The following is a 24,003-nucleotide window of genomic DNA, read 5'->3' as shown; positions in this document are numbered from 1 at the left end:
AGGATACAAGGCTAGGAGTGGATACCTGTAGCTAAAGGTCAAGGTGTCATGCAGAATTTAAAAAAAAAATAGAGTTGAAGAAACAATAAAGAAAAAAAACCAGACTGAAAAATAACAGTTGTAAACAAAACGGGCTGACAAATATGCTAATAAAAATAGTAAAAACAATAAAATAAAAAAACCCAAGGAGTTACACTAGTCACATGGGATATAAAGGGATGGAAGTTCCCACCAAGAATTCTGTAGGCTTTGGAGGTTTACAAATAGGATTGCATAGTTGTATAACCCATCTGCGTGAATAACAAAAACCTTCATTCCTTCTATTGACTCTAGATGGCTTACATTAAAAAAGTAACCACAATTAAAGAAGAAACAGATAATAGATAAGAAAGAGGTGATGAAGGCTCAGGTTACTTCTCTTTTGAGTTTAATAGTGGAGAGAAATGCATAGTAGAAAATCACTTTAGAAGCAATGTCATGATATAACTGCAATGAATTTTTTTTAAAAATGGGGACTCACAATCAATACATTTAAGCCATCTAGTGCATGTGTATTTTTCTTTGGATCCTGGCTCATTCCTATCACATGTCATTCAGCAACATTCTACAACTCGATACTAGTGAACTGTAAAGGCCATAATCTCCATTAAACTAGACCACATTAGGTAACATTTGGTGTGCAACCTGCATAATATATTTTAACTTCTAAGTTTTGTTAAAAAAATTTGAAAAGACAATTTGAGCTATTATTTATCTATCTTCATAATAAATGGCAGAAAATATAAAACCCTAAGCATTACTTACATCTGTATTTATCTTCCAGATGTGCTTTACACAGTGAAATTACACCAGTTTTAAAAGACAGGACTCGGATCCTTCCAGTTCGACCCCTATTGATATTAAATAAACAAATAAACAAAAATAAATAAATAAGCAAGCAAGCAAGCAAGCAATAATGTAAATGCAAATAATACCTTTATCTATGCTTATTAAAATGCTAGAAATAAAGAATTTCAGTTCTAGCCTAAAGCAAAATAAAAAAGGTCAAAGGAATAGTTTTTATTGGAATAGTACATACAGCATACTACATGTAGGATAATTACATTAACACAATTTTAGAATAATTTGTATGGTGAAGCTTTTTGTAATATTTTCAGAATTATGAGCATTTTCCCATCTAAGTCATCCAATATTTGAGAGGCTGCCACAAAGAAGAGGGGGTCACATTATTCACCAAAGCACCACAGGGCAGGACGAGAAACAATGGTTGGAAACTGATCAAAGAGAGAAGCAACCTGGAATTAAGGAGACACTTCCTGACAGTGAGGAAAATTAACCAGTGGAACAGCTTGCCTCCAGAAATTGTGGGCGCTCCATCACTGGATATTTTTAAGAAGAGAGTCACTTGTCAGAGATGGTATAGATTCTCCTGCTTGAGCAGGGGGCTGGACTAGAAGACCTCCAAGGTCCCTTCCAGCTCTATTCTATTCTATTCTATTCTATTCTATTCTATTCTATTCTATTCTATTCTATTCTATTATTTCCAACCCTGAATAGTAATTCTGTATATAGAATTAGACTTGTGTATATATATTTAGTTTATGAGCTTACTACGAAATGTAATTAATATAGTTACATTTTGGCCCCCCAAAGATTAATGACTGTATTAGTTTATAAACAGGACAATTAAAATTAAAAACAATTAACAAGCATTAAATTATGTTCTAATTCTAGGGTCATATAGAACTTCAAATTTAAATGGTGTAATTCATTTATTTTGTTGTTTTTAAAATAGAGTTTGGTAACTTTTAGCAACTCTTTGTGAATTTCAAAATAATCCCAGATTTTCTCCCATAAAAGCAACTAACAGTTTTTAATTTTTTAAAAAAATATATGAATAGTTTATTACAGTCAACTGATATAGAAAACTACAGAGACCTACGTGTCATAAACATTCAAAAGCCAGTTGAGGCACATATCTACACAAAGAGGGACGTTGACTAAGTTATTGTGCTCTTGTTCCAATTTATCATAAATGGTAGTCAAGCAGTTAATTATCTGAAGTATATCAATTGGTTGGTCATTCTGTTTGAGGTTGTGCTGGTCCAAGGCATCACATGCAGCAGACAAATTCAAAAGATCCACTGTAATGACAAAAAAAAAACCTGTAATAACAAACAGCTCTGATAGAATAATCGCATCATTTAAATGTATCTGTTGAACTCAGCAACAGTTGAAATACAAATATGTTAAATTGAAGATAGATTTTAAATTTATATTTAGTGTTTTCTACCTAAGCAAACTCAGATTTTGTAGCATAATTGCAGTTGCTAGTTTAAAAGCTGTTTCTTGTTTAGCAAAGATTTATTAGCCACCTTCCTGGGATCATGAAAAGACACTACCTCTAATATAGAATTTATTAGTCAGTTGGAAATACAGTATATTGTTTAAAAAAAGGAGTTTAAGGTTAAGTGTTCATAGCTCCAGTGGGAGGCTGAATTAATGATGAGTGAACCCTTCAAGGATTGAGCAGCAGAATAACTGTATAAAGTGTATTTAACTAAAGAGAGATCATTCTTTTGTAGATACTTTCTGCTCAAAGAGGCAAAAGTTTCTCTAAATTTTTTCCTTTAGTTTTACTTAGTGAAAACACACTCATACCTTCAAAGGTATAAATTCACAAGTGAAAAGGAAAACAACAATAAGCTATCCTTCCTGTATATTCTCATCAGCAGAGACAGGGATGGCAAACTAGAAACACAAGTTTATATATATATATATATAAAAAAAACAGCCAACAGAGTAGAGTAGGGTAGAGCAGAGCAGAGCAGAACAAAATAGAATAGAATTCTTTATTGACCAAGTGTGATCAGACACACAAGGAATTTGTCTCCAGTGCATAAGTTCACAGAGTACATATAAATAGCAAGTAAGAGGACATAGATCATAATCATAGTTACAATCATTAATGAAGTGCTCCACTATCAAAATAACAACCCAACCTCCCACAATAGAACCTGTGTAAGAACACTATTTAGACCAGCAACAACTTGAATATCAGAAAAAGGAAACAGATCATCTATACATCATCTTCCAACAAAATGGATATCCATGCAACTTCATCAAGTGCCTGTCCACTCAATTGAGTATAGCACAACCAATATAAGCTGTGAAAAGGATAACCCTGCCATACATCAAAAAAATCTCAGAAACCATCAACAGACTATTACATGGCATGGGACACATCAACATATCACGTCAGGATAGGATAGTACAGGAGTCCCAAACCCCCGGGCTGTGGCCTGCTGCTGGGCTGCAGCCTGTTTGGAACCGGGCTGGAAAAATGGTGGGTGAATGTGTGCGTGTGAAGCTGCATTCATGAAAGTGGCGTGTGTGCGAAACCAATCCCTCTCCCCCCCGTCTCCGCCGCTCCGCTGAGTCAGAAAGGTTGTGGAACACTGGCATAGCACATAAACCCATTCGCCAAAACATTCTAATTAACCCCAAAAAAGCCAGCAGCTCCAGAAGAAAAAAATAGAAGTCTTGTACAAAAGGGGTCCCCAATCCCTGGGCTGCAAACTGGCAGTAGCCTGTGGCCCGCCAGAACTGGGCCAGACTAGCGAGCAAAAGCCCATCTGACTACATGTGAGATCTAGGCAGCAGGTAAAACCATGCCCCCCCACTCCATGGAAAAACTGCCTTCCATGGAATCAGTTTCTGGGACCCGAAAGGTTGGGGGTATTGATATACAACATACAGTGTATTGCAATAGCCACCAGATAGGACAAACAGGCAGAAGACTAGCAAAACACATCCATTAACATCAACTAGCTGTCAGAAGACATGATGAAAACTCCTTAATTTCACAATCCATGGACAGACTTAACCATAGGACATACCGGTACTTCACCAACTGGGGAATTGTGACCATCCTAGACAAATCAAATCCAAAAATGTTACAGAATTCCTGGACACTTGGCACCTTGGCAAATAGGCCATCACCAGGTACATAAACAACAACTATATACCATTCAAAAGAATTAATTAAAAAGCCAAAAAGGGAGTAAAAAGACCAGAACACCTCTTCACAATAATCAACACCCAGATGAGCAGAGATCAACACTAAGATTAACCAACTAATTACACCAACAATCAAAAAGCAAGCAATATCCTTATCAAGGAACTGCCAAACAAGCTAACAGTAAGCAGCAGTCCAACCAAAGAACCACCAAGACCACTCCTACCAATACTGACAGGGGAAGCCACTAGAATATAAAATGAGAGCAAAACCCACTCCCTACAAGCATTGATGATGTTACCTAGTTTGGGTAATAAAGCATCTGCAAGAAAACAACCAAGCTCAGAGAATACCAATGGTCCTTCAGTCTTACTTAAATATAGTATGGGACATCACTAATAAGCAGTAGCAATGTGAAAATATGTTTGATTAAGTAATTTGTTTAATATATGTATGTGAGTTGCTTTTTCTTAATAATTTATTTAGTAAAACATTTATTTCATTATTTATCTTGACCAGAAACTTTTATTATTATTATTATTATTATTATTATTATTATTATTATTATTATTATTATTATTATTATTATTATTATTATTATTATTATTATTATTCTTGACCAGAAACTTATTTTGTGTGTGTGCATATGGGTACACACACACACACACACACACACACACCATATTCAGTGGCAGTGTGCAGTAGCATTAAACCCCGAGGATTTAACTTAAGATGTCTTTATATTATCCTTTACTAAGTCTTACTGAGAGTGAAAAGACTTCCTTTCTCAACTTTCACTAAGCTCTCTTTAGCTGCAGACATGAATGCAAAGTGGGAAAAGGTTAATTTAACTGATCTATTTGTATGTATAGACCGGTTAATACTGGGACCCTAGTGACATTGAATGCTATCAAATAATCCCTTGATATGCATAGAACTAATAGATAATTTAAGAAGGGTTTGATTTCTTGTAGTGATGCGACAGCTTTTGTGTATCTTTCTGTATATATCACTGGCAGCGGATAGACTGAAAATAGTCACTAACCAGGAAAATGAATACATAGAAGGAAGATGCATTGAACAGAAGTTCTAACCACTGTGTGTTCAAAAAGCTGAATGCCAACTGGCTATTTATGCAAAAGCCATTCTATTATTGTACTGCAATATATATAGTTCCTTCAGTGAACAACGTATTTAAACAGGGCTTTTTTTCTCATAGAACGCCCAGAACGGAGTTCCGGCACCTTTTTTGGATGGAACCTTGTAGGGTAGGCAAGGCGGGATGTATGACGTGTGTGAGTTCCGGCACCTTTTTTTTTTTTTTTAAGAAAAAAAGCACTGTATTTAAATATGGTACAGTTTGGCAAAGAATGTTCAAGAGATTTACGGAGAGTAGGAAAACCAAAACTAACATTTAAAATTCTACAGGTAAAGAGACACACTAGCATTCCTTAGTGCACTAATCTGCACTAACTGCAGATCTAGCTAATGAACCTCATAAGTAGTTGTGGTACATGAAACAAAAGAAGAAAATAACTTAATAAGATGTTTAAAATCTGAAATTTTTTAAAAGGAAGAGGAAATCTGACAATTTCTCCACTAGCCTCACCATCAAAGAACGCAGCAGAAGGGCCATTTTCTTCGGAAGGATTTTCCAAAGAAGGTAAATACAGAAGGCTATAAAATCTTAAAAGCACATTTACATCTGATTTCTAAGTTTCAGAACTACAAAGTTGCTTATAAGAGAGACAGAAGAGGATTTTTGAGTGAAGACATCACTTCTATGTTTTTATTTTTTAGTATTTTCCCTTTTGAGAGAAATCTAAACTCAAAATTCAGTACTTGTAAAGATTTTACCAATCTGGAGATACTGATTTGGATTATAATCCTATATGCTTTATTGGGATCTAATTCCTGCAATCAGCTTTAATCAGTATCTGGTCAAGGTTCTATGATCTCTATTTTAATGGTTCTTTGGATGGGGGGAGGNTATTTTTTAGTATTTTCCCTTTTGAGAGAAATCTAAACTCAAAATTCAGTACTTGTAAAGATTTTACCAATCTGGAGATACTGATTTGGATTATAATCCTATATGCTTTATTGGGATCTAATTCCTGCAATCAGCTTTAATCAGTATCTGGTCAAGGTTCTATGATCTCTATTTTAATGGTTCTTTGGATGGGGGGAGGGTAATCAGAAGAAGAAACCCCAGCATAAGGATTTTTTATTTCAGGTTTTCAATTTTGGAATGAAATTTAAAGACATTTGAATGGGGAAAATATTTAGAATTTTAGTATAAAGAATAACACTAATATGTATTGCAAAAGTATAGCTTAACAACAGTTGTTTTTAAGGTATTTCTTTATTCATTTCTGCAGCATATTTTATTTGGATATATATATATATATATATATATATATTATATAATATTATGTGTCAAAGCAATAATATCCCATATTAACAGCTAACTTGGTATTGATTTATTTCCATATCAAAATATTTTACTATTAACAATATAATTTCTGCCAGAAATAGAAGTACAAAGACAAAATCAGAGGAAGGTTAGCATTTATCACAATAACATATTAATTATATAATAATAAAATAATATGTTTAATATAATTAATGTAACATATTAATTATATATTGTTGTAACAACAACAACAACAACAGTAATAATAATAAAGCTGGAAGGGACCTTGGAGGTCATCTAGTCCAACCCCCTGCTCAGGGAGGAAACCCTATACCATTTCAGATAAATGGCTGTCCAGTCTCTTCTTAAAAAAAATATAAAATAGTTCTTTTAATTTATCAGAAAGATCTTCTCACAATTAACTATGCATAACAGAAAATAATATTAACAAATTAATTCAACAAAAAGAAAAAGATTTGAAAGCAAGATTGGATTCTTATAAGAATGACTTTAACAATAATATGACAAATTAACCATCGAATTAAAACGTCAAGTTAAAAAAAAAAAGACTGAGGGACAAAATGCCAGGAGTGTTCAGTTCATAAACTCCAAAAACTTTTTTACATTTCACTGATTATGCTACCAGAATATTATGCTCATTAATTGTGAAAAAACAGGGGGATAAAGAAGATAAATAAAAAACCCAAACATGAACCAAGCACCTGCTACTTTTTCATGAATTAATTTCATAACTGATATTTTTATCAAATCAAAATATTTTCAACCAATATTAATGCATGAAGAGCCCATTTAAAACAAGCAAAATAATTTTGAAGCTAAAAATGGAAAAATGTAATATATATCTTCAGGAGAAACCTATTAAAATGATAATGTAAGCCTGTCAGAGTGCAAATAACTTGAGAAAAAAATCTGCAGCCTTGAGCAGATGGGAAAGAAATTGTATGTATGTATGTATGTATGTATGAAGAATTTACCATTGAATTTAGAAAAACAAACCCACAATGATGAAGGTGGGAGAAAAAATAGTTCAATTTGTGCCCCAAATGACAACAAAAGTAAGTTCTACGGAAGATATTTTCATTCATTTTTTTAAAATGTAATTAAGAAACATTCTCGAAGGTATTCAGAATACTCACAACAGAGAGCTTTTTGTAGTCTTCGGAGCTTCATGGCAGTTCTATATGCTGAGAATCGAACATTGTTCAAATCAGCTGTGACACAAGTAAAAGAAGAAAAGGACATAAATTATTTTATCACCAAGCAGGTTTACTCTGTGAACATAAAAGAACTCCTAAAATAACTTTAAATATAAACCAAATCACCTATCACTTTATATAAAACAAAAGAAAATCAGTGATTATAAAAAATAGTACCACTATGCTCTGATAAAAAACAGCACAGTTTAGCCCAAGCAAGGGTACTATTTATAGCTGTAATCCTGTTCATACTTACTGGGAATATATTCTAACGTACTCAGTGGGGATCACTTCTAAGCAGACATTTCTAACAATTATCTATTGAGTTTCGTTGATCTTAAACGCATATCTTTATTTTTAAAAAAAGCTACTTTGTGTGTAGTGGTTAAGACACCAGGCTAGAAAATGGGAGACTGTGAATTCTAGTCCCACTTTAGGCATAAAGCCAGCTGAGTGACTTTTGGCCAGTCATTCTCTCTCAGCCCGAAAATGTAGGCAATGGCCAGGAGTTAAAACTGACTTGAAGGCAATACACACATATCTCCTGAAAATTAATCAACTGAAGGGTTTAAAAGAATTAAGTACTGTGAACAAGTGTCAAATAATGTCATCTATCAGGCCCTGGAAGTGTACCTTCTCTGTAGCAGCACCAGCCCTCTGGAATGAGCTCCCCCCCTCCATGACTGGGATGGACAGATTTTTTCTGATTGTGTCCAGTTTAATAATAATAATAATAATAATAATAATAATAATAATAATATCATCATCATCATCATCATCATCATCATCTATTGAAACACTGGAAAGCTGCTTATTATGCTGCCGTATATAGGGGGTGATCTTGAAGAAAAAAAGAAATAGGGAAATAAGAGCCAGTCCTCCAACATAACAATGTAGTTTTGCAAAGTACTACCTTTTCTCCTGATTCCCCATTTCTTAGTAGCATCAAATTTCTTCTGCGACTGCCTTGTTAGTTTATATACTTGCTTCAAATGTGTTTTTCAAGTTGCAATTAACAGAACAGAATGGGCTTTCACACAAATCAAGAAAAAAAATGCTGTGTCTTGCCTGAAAAATTTCTACCTGTCACCATCATTTTTTTAAAAAAGAGCTGCAAAACACATGAAACCATTCCTTTATGCTTATGCAAGGGACCGTATAGGAAGATAACCATTGTTGTCTCTGTGCACAACGTGACACAACATTCAATTTTTTCATTCAGGTGTAATGCAAAAAACAAAAACAAACCCAACAACAGAAGAAACATAGTTTATACAATATTATTTTGGCTTCCATCCATTTTTAAACTTATTTTACAACTGGGAGAAAAATAACTTATACAATATTAAAATGTTAAACAAAAAAACTTCAACTTCTAATCCTATATTTTTTTATAAAACAGTGCAAGATATTATATTAAAGAACAATAACTTGGGTAATTTACATTTGCTAAAATATATAAACTGTTGAAAGCATTTAGTCTGCTTTTTTTAATAGAGGTTTTCCTCTCTTTTTGGTTTCTTTCTGGTCTTTTCAGCATGAGAAAGGTTTCAACATACTTTAAATCAGTCTAAACTAACAAATTCTAGAAGAGGAGATACATATTCTAAAAACAACAATAGACTATCAACTGGAAATATTTGTTCATTCTGCTGCAGCTAACTGGAGGGATGACACTCTTCAATTTTCTTACTCAGAATCCATGAACAATTGCAAAAAAATAATATGCAATCTTTTAGATATGCATAAAGATGTGTTTTGTTCATATATGGTTTCACTGAAACATACAGACCAGATGCTATCAGCTTTGAAGTATTTCAGCTAGGAAGCTCCAACTATGAGTACTAACATTGCTTACATTGTAAGATTATAGTAACAGAATCTTCCAAGTCTTGAAAGCTCATCTCTTCCCCCCCCTTGCCTTTATAGTCCAGGTTCCTTCTGAAATGTCTGTCATATCCCCATTCGTTCTGTGGGCTAAATTGCTTCTTATATGACCATTGCCTGGTCTGCAGGTGCCCTTCCCGTCTATCAAGTTATTCTCACAGACCATTACATTCTGTAACAATTTTGCATACAACTTCTCCTTTGCCTCTTCAGTCACTAATTGACTCCTTATATAGCAAGGTATCACATTATAGAGGCATGTCTACAAATTCTACAGAGAAACAAACATAACTCACAAAATACAATTGCACCTTAAAATAAAATAATGAGAGACAACAATTCTTACCCAACCATAAGCCACACAGTAAACTCCAATATTTTCTTTCTTGTTGTCACAGCACAAAAAAGAGACTTTTCCTCAATCTCTATATTTTGCATGCTACTGTAACTGCCAAAAATGTCATTCCCCCCACCCCCAGGACTACTGGGATTAAGCAATACAGCTATAAAAGGCTGCTTCTTTGACATGCCTAGTTGTACAACTCAATACTTGTTTTTACTCCTTTTTCCTGTTATAGCTGTAGATGATATAGAAAAACCTCAATAGATTATTAGGGGAAGGGAGGTGTCCATTTTCCATGAAAGTCTGTTAAATACTGAATTGTATCATTCATGTTGATTTATGCCATTTGTGTAATTATAACTTTATTCAATCCTTTCAATCTACATTATACATTTGCATAATAAAAATCTACTTGATTGATATAAATTTATTGGAATTATATTTGCAACATCATTTCATTTGGCAAGTGAGGAAAGTGGCTATAAACAAGGTAAAATTAACATTAAAAAAATAAGTATCTAATCCAGGCAATTTGGATGCAAGAGATTATATCCACTGCTTTGAAGGGATGAAAATTTTCTCTAATATCAATTAGAGATCGGGGTAAACTAAACTGAGGTTTCGCTGTACCAGAAATCTAAATTTCTTTCCCAGCAGATAACATTTTTTTATTTTTCAAAAAAATATTAGATTTTTGCAAATAGCTATTTAAGAAATTTATATTACAGCTGAAAGAGCTTTTGCTTATGTCAGAACTAATGTATTTCAAGCACATTTATCCAAATTAGAAGTCTGGGAAAGAGAGGTGTTTCATAAACTGCCTGTCCTTATACTACAATACCTATTCAAAGAAACTCACAGAAATTACATTCCTTACTGCCGAGTCATGGTTTACACTTTGGTTTTATCTGGAAGTTACAATAGAATAGATTTCTTCTTGCTTGACGTCTGGATTCAGGGATCATACAAATAACCAAGAATTTGGTCAACTAACTTAACAATATCAAAAATCAAATCCAAATGGCAGAAATGCTCTTACTGGTGACTTTCAATTTAAAACAAAGCTAAAAACTGCAGCAAGAAACACAAGGTAGCTTGGTAATGACTAACAAAATAACCAGATCAGTAACTATAGCTAATTTTTCAATCATTAAAATAATCCATAGTTTGTCTGTAGGATAAGATAGTCCAATAAAGCACAGTAGTGCAATAAATAAGGTTGAGGAACTGTTCAAAATTATTATGAGACTGAACAAATGGTACGTATGATTGGTCCTTGAAGTTAAGGATGTTTCAGTATCCTCACAATCACATGATCAAAATTTGGACATTTGGTAACCCAACGATATTTATGACCATAGTGTACACATCAAGTCCCCCCACTCGCCTATTTCCTCGCCGTCGCTACCCTTTTGGCCACTATGTACTCTGCCATTACCCCCAGCCCTGCAGCCACCCCACTGCCTCAGCTGACCTTCACCGTCTTCTTCCTCCTGCTGCTGACAAGATGCACCCGGGCAAGGCAGCTGCTGGCCCTTCATGAGGTGTTCACAACAGCTGCCTATTTCCCTTATCTCTTTCCTTTTTGCCAGCCTACACCTCCCTACTGACCTTTGCTGTAAAAAAAATATTTTTGAGTGGAGACTATCAATCTAAAGTTCACAATCCAGAGGATGACTAGTCAAGAAAGACTATTCTAATTTAAAAGTAATGAAAAATTATAAAGCATCCTTCAGCAATGCTAAATGAAGTAGTGTATCTTCTATTATCTAAACAATTTAACAGGATCAGGCTTAGTATTTACATAGGAGACTATTTGGAAATATCAGGGCTGGAGGCTAGACTGGGATTGTAAAAGATTTCAGAACATGGGAAGAGCAAACTACCTCCATATTGTTGTAGAAAAGTACTTGGGTGTGTCCATGAAGCCACTAAGACTCAAGTATGACTCGAAAGAGCATTTACTTAATTACTGCTTGAAATATAAAATATATTTTTAAAAAACCATTAATTTTGATAGATCTTTGCCCTTTGTTATTAATAAATTAGTTTGGACCTTTTGCTGATAATAAATTAGTAAATCAAGTGATAATATCACTTGAAGATATAAAATAATTTTATTCACATGCATGTAAACAATAATACAATATATACTGGATCCCCAGGAAAATTTTGATACTTTGCTGAGCAGCCATGAACCAGAGCTACGGCCTACTACAGGGGTGTCAAACTCAATTTCATTGAGGGCCGCATCAGCATTGTGGTTGCCATTGGGGGGCCGGGTGGGTGTGGCCAGTATGGGTGTGGCCTACTGGGTGGAGCATGGCCAGTTCGACGTCACTCACTTTGGGGGCACCTGTGTGGGCCTGGGCAGGACTGGAGCGGATCCGAGGGTCTCCGGCGGAAGGTGGGGTGGGACCGGGGCGAGCGCCAGGGCATGGTCCACTTGAGGAGCTCATTGAGCCTCAGGCTGTGCACAGGGCCCTTGGATGGTGGCACGGGCTCCCGGAGCCCTGGGCAGCAGAGGTCAAGCACCCAGCCCAGCCCTTGAGCTCCCATGGCACCAGGACCCCACAGCCCTGCCTAGCCTAGCCGCACTTCCCCAAGGGGGCGCCCACCTGCACTTACCTCTTCCTCAAGGCTGCTGCTGTGCTCCCTCTTCTTGGCCAGGTTGCTCGTGGTGGGTGCAGGAGGACAAAGTGCATGGGACAAAGGGAGGCCCACTCCCTCTCCATGCAAGGAGACCTGGCTTTGTAACCAAAGCAGCCTTAGCAATAGGATGGGAGACCACTAGGGGATGGCGAAAGGGCAACAGGGCTGCTGGTGGCCAAGTGCTAAGGCAGGACTTCCCTCAGACCCTCCCTTCCTCCCTCTTATTCCAATCTCCTTCCTTCCTTCCTTCCTTCCTTCCTTCTCTCTTTTCTTTCTTTCTTTTCTTTCCTTCCTTCCTTCTCTTTCTTTCCCTCTTTCCTTCCTTCCTCCCTCCCCTCCTTCCCTGTCTCCCTCCTTTTCATTCCCATCTCCTTCCTTCCTTCCCTTTCTTTCTTCCTGTTTCCCTCCCCTCCTTCCTTCCTTCCTTCTCTCTGTGCCCAGGAAGGGACGAGGGGAGGGGGAGAGGTTGGCAGCATTTCTTTCAAAGAAAAAGAGTTGGAAGAGACCTTTGAGGTCTTTAGTCCAAGCCTCTGCTCAAGCAAGGGACCTATACCAATTCCAGACAATGAAATATCCAATCTCTACTTAAAAACCTCCAGTGATGGAGCATCCATAACTTCTGAAGGCAAGCCTTTTCACTGGTTAGTTGTTTTCACAAGTCCTTAGTTCTAGGCTGGTTTTCTTCTTGATTAGTTTCCATCTATTATTGCCTTCTGATGCTTTGGAAAATAGGTTGACCCCTTCTTCTCTGTGCCAGCCCATCAAATATTGGAACACTGCTATCATGTCACCACCCCTTGTCCTTTTCACTAAGCTAGACATACCCACAAACATTTGTCATATGTTTTAGCCTCCAGCCTCCTAATCATCTCTGTTTACCATCCATTTAGACCAGATGGTCCCCCTGGTTTGGTTTATAGAACAGTGGCCATAAGCAGAGCCTTCTCAGAGAGAGCACCCCAATTATAGAACTTTCTCCCCAGGAAAATATGAACAGTGCATCCCTCACCCTTTTAGAGGCAATTCCAAACACACTGTTCAGCCAGGCATATGTAGAATAACAACACATTTTATGGTCAAACAGCACTAAGTAAATTACTACTAATATTTTTCTTTCTTTACTTTTAATATTGTTTTCAGCAGTGCTAGTGATGCTTTACAATAGTTGTCTTTGAGAGTTTTCTTGTAAACTACCCTGGATTTCTCAGAAACTTTTAATTTCAAATTAGATGTTGATTTAATAAATTAGGCAGAAGAAACAAATGTTTACATACATCTAAATCCCTCAGACCTACTGCCTCCTAGGCGCATACTACAGAGAAAATAAGGCATTGCATTTCTAGCCAGCATAGCCATAGGATGATGGGAACTGTGGTCCATGACATCCAAAAGATATTAGTTTGGGCAAGGCTGGATTAAATTACAAAAGAGCAGATGAGGGAAAGTAGGAGCAAGAAACACTTTCCACGTCTCCGGCAAAATAATTGGGGGGGGGGGGGGAGTTGACTCGGCTTTTTAATTTCAACTCACACCAATTCCTCTTAACTTCTCATTCAATCCAAAGAGTTCTATTATTGGCTGGATTTTAGGGAGGGGAGGCAAAATAGACCACAAAGCCAATCTGTGAGTTTGCTCTCTCGCCTGCCTGCACACCACCTTCCCCACGTAGCACATGTGTGTATGTGTGTGAGAGACAGAGAAAGAGACCCCCCTTTTTTAAGTTTACTTACTCTGCAACGCTTCCCGTTCTCCATACTTTTGCTTCCCTGCTGGTTCAATCTCTCTCTCTCTCACTATCTCTCTCTCTCACACAGAGAGAGAGAGAGGGGAGGGAGGGAGGGAGGGAGGGAGAAACCTTTCCTGCTTTCTCGTCCTTTCCCTCCAGCTGCACCTGAACGGAGCGGGAGGAGGTTAAAAAAAAGAGAAGGGTGGGGAGAAAGGTGGAAGCTCCCCTTTTTTGTAATACGGCTTCCTCCTCCTCTTCCCCTCCTGGCTCTCTTTCTCTGTCTCTGTCTCTCTCTCACACACACACACACAGAAACTCTTCCTGCTTTCTCGTCCTTTTCCTCCAGATGCACCTGAATGAAGTGGGAGGAGGTTAAAAAAAAAGAAAAGGGGTGGAATAATGGGGGAAGCTCTCCTTTTTTGTAACACCTTGGCTTCCTCCTCCTCTTCCCCTCCTGTCTGTCTGTCTCTGTCTCTGTCTGTCTCTGTCTCTCTCTCTCTCTCTCATACACACACACACACACAGAGAGAGAGAGAAACCCTTCCTACTTTCTCCTTCTTCTCACCCTTTCTCTCCAGCCACCACAGAGTTTCACATTGCCAGCTGCAGGCAGTTCCAGGCTGCGGCTCTGCATGACTGCTGCGTTCCCCTCTCCGGCCCTACCACGTGGCGGAGAAGGCGACTGGGAGCTGGCTGATGCTCAGCTTGTGTCACCGTGCACTCACATCTCCGTGCCTTTCATCCCACAGGCTGGGCATGCCCTGGGTGCTAGGCTTACAGAACGCCATGGCCCAAGCAAGGAAAGGTGTGGCGCAGTGTGGCAAAGCAGAGCCACATGAGGAGAAGCCTGGTAAAGTGGGGCATGGCTGGGAATGACGGAGTTAAGCTGGGTGGGGCGGGTTGAGGCAAATGAGCTGCAGCTGCTATTGCACACCACCAGCCCCTGAACGCTCGCCGTTTCCTGTGCGTGCGCCAGGGTGCCCAGTTGGGTTGGGGTGGGCCAGGGCTGGGGCAGCGGGAGCCTGTCCCTTGCCATTTCTGGGACAGCCTCAGGGGGCCAAATCTGGGCCCTCCCCGGCCCGCGGGCCTTGTGTTTGACATGTCTGGCCTACTACATTGAAAGGAAAGGAAGTGTAAGGCAAAACAAGAAAATGGTAGACACAATGGAAATCAAAGTGTGATGTTGGAATATTTTAGAAGAACCTACTCACGTGGCATTATTTATTCCTTTCTAGTAGATCAATATGCTAGCCATACTATCTTTAAGATATGGACAGTGAATAGAAAAATTTGGTTCATTACATCACAGGTTCCTATCATCTCCCTGTTGTCATTCAAGGTCAATTTAGTTTGTTGTGAATGTTTTCTTACAAGGTACTTTAAGCAGAAAGAAATAATAATAATAATCGCCAATAAGTAAAATATGGTGCTATCCATCCACTTTCTTTAAAAACCATCTAATTTAATTAGCCATTTTATTCTAAATTGAGACATTATTATCAATAAAAATATTTCTAATATTTCAAGGATTTAATAGAATTTTCTTACCTAAAGACTGGTAGAGCTCTGTCATTTTGGGATGATCCCAGCAAGTAGTCTGCGTCTCATGACTATGGCAAAAAAATGAAACGAAGAGTTTTAAACATTTAAACTTGTGTAAGTCCTAATCACATTCCAGCCTACATTTTCATAACTGTAAAGTGTTGTCATTTGAATTTCTTCACTATAGTGAGTAATGTACAGCAAAGTAATTGTTTCAGGCTTACCAAAAATGTCACATCAGCATGCTTTTCCCTCGTACCAAAGTATCATGAGAGAAAACCTTATTAAGTAAGGCAGATCTCTAAATCAGCAGCCCCCAACCTTTTGAACACCAGGGACCGGTTCTATGAAAAGAGGTTTTTCCATGGACCAGAGGAGGAGTGGTTTCGTGCCTGCATCACATGAATGAGGCTTGGCTTGTTTGTTCGCAGACCAGTTTCTGGCATGCCACATTACCGGGAGTTGGGGACCCCTGCTCTAAATGATATTATCTAAGGATCACTTAAGAGGGACAACATTGTCCTGGAATATCAACAGTACTATCTGCTGAACAGAAGGATTTAAGAGACTGTTGCTCAGCAATACACTAATTTATTTATTACATCTTTTTATAATAAGCATGTACATATACTGTAGTCCCCAGGTTATGATCCAGGCAATCATGGTCGCTATCATAATCCCAAGAGTGAGGGTTGTTAGGTGGGAAGCAATAGGAGTTCCAAGTATGCTTGGTTGCTGCAGGGGTGTGGGCTGGGGGAGGCCCAGCGCTGGCCCTGTACAAGTTTGGGAGGGCATGTGCAGCACAAATACAGAGTGGCCAAGAGAAGGATACTGGTTGGTGCAAGTACAAAGAGACTGAAAGAAGTGGAGTACAACATGAGCAAAGAGGCTAAGAGAAGGATACCATGGTAAGGAGGGCAGGGAGGCCTATGGAATGGTAGTATATGCAAGTTCAGGGAGGCTGAGGGAAGGAGAGTATGATTTGATGTGAATTCAGGGGGGATGGAAGGAGGACGCAGTATGGCGTGTAAGAAGGTGGTGAAGACTTACCAGAGTGACTTGCAAGCTTCCCCTGAAAGTTTTCCCATTGCCTTTGCTTGTGGGCAGCTGGTAGGGAAAGGTTGCAAATGATAATCACCTGACTATGGGATGCTGCAACCGTTGTAAGTGTGAGCAGGTTGCAAAGTACCTGAATTACAATTGCATGACCATGAAGATGCAAAATGTTAGCATTCTAAGGATTAGCAATATGTACTACTAGTTCAGCACTGTCACAACTTTAAACAGTCACTGAATGAGTGATCTGCAAGTGAAAACTACATGTACAGACCAAAGTTATGATAGCTCTTAATGAAGGGATGTATGATTGGTTCTCAAAGTTCTAGACACTGCAGCACCTATGCAGTCATATGAACAAGAGTTAGGCCAACCACATTTATTATCCTGGATGAGACACAAAATGTGGCCCTAGGCGGTGTGTGTTCACGTGCTCTGGCTGGATCGGACAGGAGAGAAGCCCCAGCTGCACTAGAACAAAAGAAGACAGCACAAAAGATAACCCTGGCCAGTACAGTAGTGGCAATGTTATGTGAAGGTATGGTGGGGGCATGTGCAGCTGGTGGCAGTGGATCAGAGACAGAGGAGATGTAGGCAGTGGGGGAGTTCAAGAGGAAGCAGAGGATGTAATCCCTTACCTTACTGAGGGTTGGGGATTGGGGGGGGGGTCAAACTGTGAGTGGCTTGGATTCTGGTGTCTTTGCCAAGAACCAATGGGATTTGGTTAACTATGGCAATGGGGACTGCTAGGATTGACTATTGCTTAGTGATACACTTGTCATTGCATTTTATGACTGCTTCACTAAGCTCCCAATTAACATTGTTAACCAAGGACTAGCAAAACATATATTCAGTAAGGTCTGAAATATAAAGATTGGGGCATGCCTACTGCAGCATGTACTGTGATACAAATATCAAAGTTTACCCTAGTTTGGTATAGTGCAAAGGCATCAGGTTTGAAAGTGGGAGACTGTGAGTTCAACTCCTGCCTTAGTCCTGAAAGCCAACTGGGTGGCTTTGGGCCAATCACTTTCTCTCAATCCAACCCAACTCAACAGGGCTGCTGTTGTGGGGAAAAGAGGAGTTGGGAGGTGTGCTGGATATGTTCACCACCTTGAGTTATTTGTAAAATAATAAAGGCGGGATAGGAATAAATTCTTATATTAGGTTGTAGTATACCACATAAGATAAGATAACCTTTATTGTAATTTTTCTTTTACTGTGGGCACAACGGCACACATCAAAAATGAAATTTAGTTGCCCGCTCTCAAAGTGAACACATACAGGACACACACCTAATATACTATATACAACATATGTATAGACCCACATCCCTACATATACATAACAAATAAATATTAAACACTGTCCATCTTGAAAATATAACGGAAGGAGGAAGCTTGAGAGTTCACAAGGTTAATGCTGTATGGAATGAAACTATGGCTGAATCTGGATGTTCTGCTACGGATACCACGAAGCCTCCTCCCAGAAGGTAACATTCATATGTGTATCACAAATACTGGAATCTGAGTAAATGGCAAACCAAGTCACTCTCTCTGGATAAATATCTGGTATGAATTAATCCCTATATAACACAGCCTCAAATTAGAAGCTGAATATGCTATCTATATAAGATAGTTGAAAATCTCTTTTTAGGAAAGAAAGCTGTAATAATTAAGCTGATGGGAGAGCAAGGGATGAAGTATTAAAGGTTTTTCCAAACTATCATTAAAATTGTCAAGGGGGAATACTGTAACTTTAGTTTAATTTGCTCCCAGAGCAACAATTTTGCTTCCTTTAGAGAATGTCTGCAATAGACAGAAAAAATAACATTGAGGAAAAGTAGCAAACAAGTCAATGGTGAAATAAAAGAAGCCTGGGCTCAGAAAATAACCCCCTAACTCTCACAAAGGGGAAGGGAGTGGGGTAGGGAGAGTTCATTCAGACTTGCAAAATTCTATTGTTATAACTTTATATAAAAATGCTATTACTATGTATGACTTTCGTTTCCTAGTCTGATCTACCTTGAAATGTCCAATTATGACTGTGAAAAAGGTATTCTATCTTAATTGTTTTCACAAAAAACTTATTTCTTACAAATGGAGAAGCTAGCCTTCTTAATCTAGCTGCAAAACAGTTGTTGGATTATTGGGGTTTCTGATAATAATAAATGTGTCTGCATACATTTGTAAGTTGTACATACACCTTCTTCCTCCGTGTTGCAGAGAAATAAAGTAGGAAAATAAGTATCATAACGAACAGAATGGCTGAGTACTGACTTGATAGAATATGGGAGATCTCCCATGTATTCAAAAAAATATGAAAGAAAGCTGCAAGAAAGGATTAGCTGAAATTAGATTATTTCATGTGACTATCATTGCCTTATCCTAACTAGTATTCTTCCAGCAAACAGCAAGATCTGAGTGGGACCCAAAAGGAAGCATACATTTCTGCACCAAACATGTTATAATGAGATGCTGCTAAACTGTTTCTTAACAGAGCTCATGTAATAATTTTAAGAGTATTTTCTAAATGTTTATCCTATTAAAAATCAAAAAGCAATAAACTTACTCCCATACTAAAATTTAATGTTTTCTGAAGATCTTAGAAACATGAAGCTTAATTGTATACTCAGAGAATAAAAACATTGCAGCTTTATTCTGCAAGTTATACAAAGTTTCTTCTTTCTGAACATTTTTAGCTTACACAGTTATCAATAAACACAGTTATCAACAATATGAAGAAAAATGCTACTTAAAATAAAATATTAGACTTTACTGAGATTTCTCTTCATAAGCTTCTTTACCATTTTTCAAAGGCAATTGTTAGCTTGAATAAGGACTATATCTGTATATAATATATGTAACAAAATGCCAAGAGCAATTCCTAAAGGGTCTTAATCACGTATAAAAATGCAATAGCATCTTTTAGAAAAGAGCAGCAAGTCCACGTAAAGCTTTGGATCAAAGAAGTCTATCAGTTCTCATAAAGATACTGTTCATAATCCAGAAAAATGAGCTATCATGAAAAATAATATTCAATATTAGAAGTGCAATGGATCATGATTACCACATTCCCTGCATAACTTAGGTTTTCAACATTAAATATAACATTATAATATAAAATGTTACAATTTTAAATAAATCAAATGATGCAAAAGATTGGGAAAGTCCATTAATTTCTCCAGGTGAACTGTAAATTTGAAGAGAGAAGATTTAAATAAATGAACTATCTAGTTTATTTCCATGTATGGGATTCCTGAGGGGTTTTTCTCTCTCTCATAATTAACCATCTTGGATAGCAGTACTTCTGAAGGACACTACTTAGTATACATACAGATCTTAAACGGCTTTTTAAAAAATCTTATGTTTATATTTATTGAGCTGTTTAAAAGGGCACATACTAAGTATTTTGTTTTAATTAAATAGATGTTTATTCAAATAGTTTTGGGAAGCTTAGAATTTAATTATTCTAATATTTTAATTATTCTGATTTCTGTATTTTGAAGCATAGGAATTGAAATGATAAATTCTTAGGAAAAAAAGTGAAAGAATAGTTGAAGAAAATTGTGTTTGCTCAATAAACCATAATCTCCATTTTAGAAAAAACCACCAATTTGCTCTAATTTTCTGAAGCAAGCTGAGAATTCCAAAATGTAAGACGTGATATATAATCAGATCACATCTCTACCTTTATCCAACAGTAAGAAAATGTTTTTTTTGTCTTAGTTTAATATGCTTCAATGTAGACAAGTGGTCTACATAGACAAGTGGTCTGGTTTAAGAAAAAAGTACATTCTGTTACAGTTTTCTGCACTTAGCCAAACACTAAAATGAAAAGGAAAAACATCTCCTTTCACTTGCAAATGAAACAATCTGGGTAACTGCTGACATGCAGCATATAAAGTAGTAGTCCACATGTCCAGAAAAATTTGGCAGACAAAGATTCCTCTTTCATTCCTAATTACCAACTGGCCATCTTGACTATCCAAAATCAGATTCCTTATATAAAATCAGAGAAAAACAATTTTGCAGAGCATCATCCTCAATGAAGTGGGTTTAGTGTCATTTTCAGGTGCCTGGAAAAAGAATGCATGTCTGTAACTAGAAGTATAATATCATGGAATGAATGTTCATTTACACCAGGGGTGTGCTGTAATTCTAAATGCTGAATTCTAGATTTATAATATAATTTGATTTATGATCAACTACCCAGGAGATATATCACTTTAAATTTTATTGGCACTCAGAATATCCACTCTGCAAGATGACCTCATTTCAGTTGATAAAGCACAATTTCAAACAAACAAACAAACAAAAAAGGATTGTGTTAAACTACATTAGTAATTATTTCTATAGAAAAATTATGCCTGGGTATTTTACAAATTAAGCGTTTTCATTTAAATTGATTCCTATTATATCCTTTCAATTTAATTTTCTTTACTACACATTCTTTATTATGATTTGCTTTAAAATACAAGACCAATCTATATTCTTCAAAGTAAATTATCCATCTATATATACACAGACGTAACAGGTTTCTTCTAAGAAGCTGAAAATGAAATTGAAAAATAAGCAAGCCACAACAAATTCACCCTGTAGATTGTATTTTATTTGCCATAGCCTTGGAATAAATTGTGTCCTCCACTCCCAAATCCTTGTGATAAAAGGGCAGTAAAATTCAAAACATAAAGCTGCAAAATAAGAAAATGCTACGAGAGGGCAAGCGACAATACCTATCTAATAATAATAATTAAAAATTAAGGAATGATTTTACAATACACAATTAGAGTGTTTTAAATTGTAGAGCTGCTACAACTGTTTTAGTTTAATATGTTGTCACTGGTGTAAGTTAAACAAAAATATATATTACTTATTATAAAAAGAACTATGTTTGTGCATAGTGTTACAATAAACAGGAAACCATTTAAAAACAAGTCCTTAGCAGTCATAAACAAAAAATATGCAACAACATAAAATTCATACCATCCCAAAATGAATTTAAAAAATTGAAATTGACATATTGAGAAGATAAAGGCTTGAGTGAACAGAAGACTAGAATAAATAGTGGTATCCAACATACTTAGAAAGCCTCTACTGAAGAGACCTTGATAGTTTATTCTGGAAGCAGAAACTGAAAATCTGCTTTTCTATATATTCCACTGTATTTCTGGAGAAAATGGAGTAGTAATGGAGAAAGCAGTTTTGCACTTGAGAAGGACTAAGTACCTCCCCACTGAAATTATTTAATTTTTGGAGTAAGCTTTATCTAGGATTCCCAGAATTCCAACAACAGATCAGAATACATTTTAAACGTTTTTACACTAGTATCTAGTAGAAACAGAAGAGAGCAGCTATCAGCTGCTTATAACATGGTAATTATTTCTGCCTTTCTTTTGTTGTGCAACATTTTATGCACTCTGAGAATAGCTAGGAGCCAATACCTCCAGCTGCTATTTGCCCACTGATCCATTTGCTTTTTAAAACTTATGCATTACCCTTTTACCAAAGCAATTTCACTGCAAGGTTCCATCAAATTCAAAACCATATACTAATATCTGCAACCAGTTACACCTGAGAATAGACCAAGCAACTTATACAGAACAGCATTCTCAAGTCTTAACATTACATGTACAATGTGTCAATAAATTATTTACTTTCAGAAAAAATATATAAAAACGAAGGTTCTTTTCTCAACTAAGAGTTAGAACAGCAGAGTGTAGAAAAGTACTATATTAAAGCACTGTCTCCTACACAATAGCCTGCACTTTGAAATCCCCCAAACATAAATGGAAATACCAATATGAAATGTATTTGACTCAAGATATACATTTTAATTCATTATTTGCTCTGCTCCACCATTCCTTTTTTTTTTTAATAAAACAGGAATATTCATAAAAATAATGCATGCACAAGTGGCATTGATACCTCTTTCTCTACTGGGGGATGAGTGCCAATAATCTTCAAGATACAGCTAAAAAACAATTCTATTTTGTACTAAAGTTTTCCTTCTTGAGGCTAAGTGCTTTCTCCAGTGGCACATTTCACAAACATTTGATACCAACTTGCTTCCTTCCTTCCAATTCCCTGCTCAACTCTTTCAACCTGCATTGTTTCATTCATTCCTATATGGCCAGCATGTTCTAACTAGACCACATTTATCAAGACAAGGAAAGCACATTGCAGAAAGAATGCACTGAATTAAATGTCAGTTGCTATTCCCCGAAGAAATCAAGCAGAAATTTGACCTTTCCATAGTGAATGAAAGGTATATTATGTTTTTTTTTCTCCAGGGTCTTTGCACAAATGAGGTTGAATAGGATGATTTCCCGGAGGTGGGGGCGGGAGTTATCTTATGCAGGGAGATACAAAATACACACAACACGACTGAAAAGAGAAGTTTATAAAAGGCAAGGTTAAAAAATAGAAGGTTTTTAAGAAAACAATCTATAAAAGGGCAGAGATGTAAGAATTCGGATTGGGGATCCGGAAAATTACTATACATATACATAAACACACACACGCACAAAGCAGGGATAAGAAACCTTTTTAAAAAATAAATAAATCCTGGTGTTCCTACATTGGGAGAAATCTTTAATCTCACAGCCGTACGGAGCCGTAAATGAAAGGGTTAAGCTAGGCGTGTACCAGTCAATAAGCACACCTGCACCAAGAATCAAAGAAAACAGCTGGCAGGAAGGACTTTCAAGCTGTAAATTAAATTCCCCATATAAAGACGCGGACAGAAGTTTAATGAAGCTTTAACTGCTTTGCTTACCTAATGACTTTTACCACTTGACGGGTTATTTGTTCAGGAAATATAAACATTAAACTTACCCTTTGGGTTGTTCCCTCATCGCCTTTTATCTTTGATTCAATGACTCCAGAGGGAGGAAAAGGAAAATGCGGCAGAGATTCTTTGTGGGTGCGCGTTTCGCAACCTAACGCAAAACGAACCCACCGCTGCGCCCAAGAGCGACTAGCACTGCAGCGAGGACGACAATCGCGGGCCAGCAGCGGGAGAGGAGGGGGAAGCTGCAGAGGGCTAGACGAGGCGGAGCCCGCGCTGCCTCGGCTCCACCTATTGAACCTGCAAACAACAATTGGAGAGCTCCGAAGAGACGGCGCGGTTGGGAACAAAAACAGCGCG

General features: G+C 37.1%; 1 protein-coding gene across 1 annotated transcript in view; it reads right to left on the bottom strand.

The window, feature by feature from the left end:
• The window catches only part of LOC107284429 (dystrophin), a 73,628-nt gene extending 49,876 nt beyond the window's left edge, over nucleotides 1–23,752 (bottom strand). The window contains exons 1-5 of the mRNA XM_015812486.1: nucleotides 23,691–23,752; nucleotides 15,805–15,866; nucleotides 7,589–7,663; nucleotides 1,943–2,144; nucleotides 805–890 (exon numbers count right to left, since the gene is read on the bottom strand). Coding sequence (XP_015667972.1) covers nucleotides 805–890; nucleotides 1,943–2,144; nucleotides 7,589–7,663; nucleotides 15,805–15,866; nucleotides 23,691–23,710 — 445 coding nt within the window. The 5' untranslated portion in view covers nucleotides 23,711–23,752. The remainder of the gene's footprint in view (nucleotides 1–804; nucleotides 891–1,942; nucleotides 2,145–7,588; nucleotides 7,664–15,804; nucleotides 15,867–23,690) is intronic.
• Nucleotides 23,753–24,003: the final 251 nt, after the last annotated feature.

This window comes from Protobothrops mucrosquamatus, unplaced genomic scaffold (genome assembly GCF_001527695.2).
Source record: "Protobothrops mucrosquamatus isolate PMUCROS unplaced genomic scaffold, P.Mucros_1.0 scaffold88, whole genome shotgun sequence".
Taxonomy (NCBI): domain Eukaryota; kingdom Metazoa; phylum Chordata; class Lepidosauria; order Squamata; family Viperidae; genus Protobothrops; species Protobothrops mucrosquamatus.
This window is presented reverse-complemented; position numbering and strand designations above follow the sequence as displayed.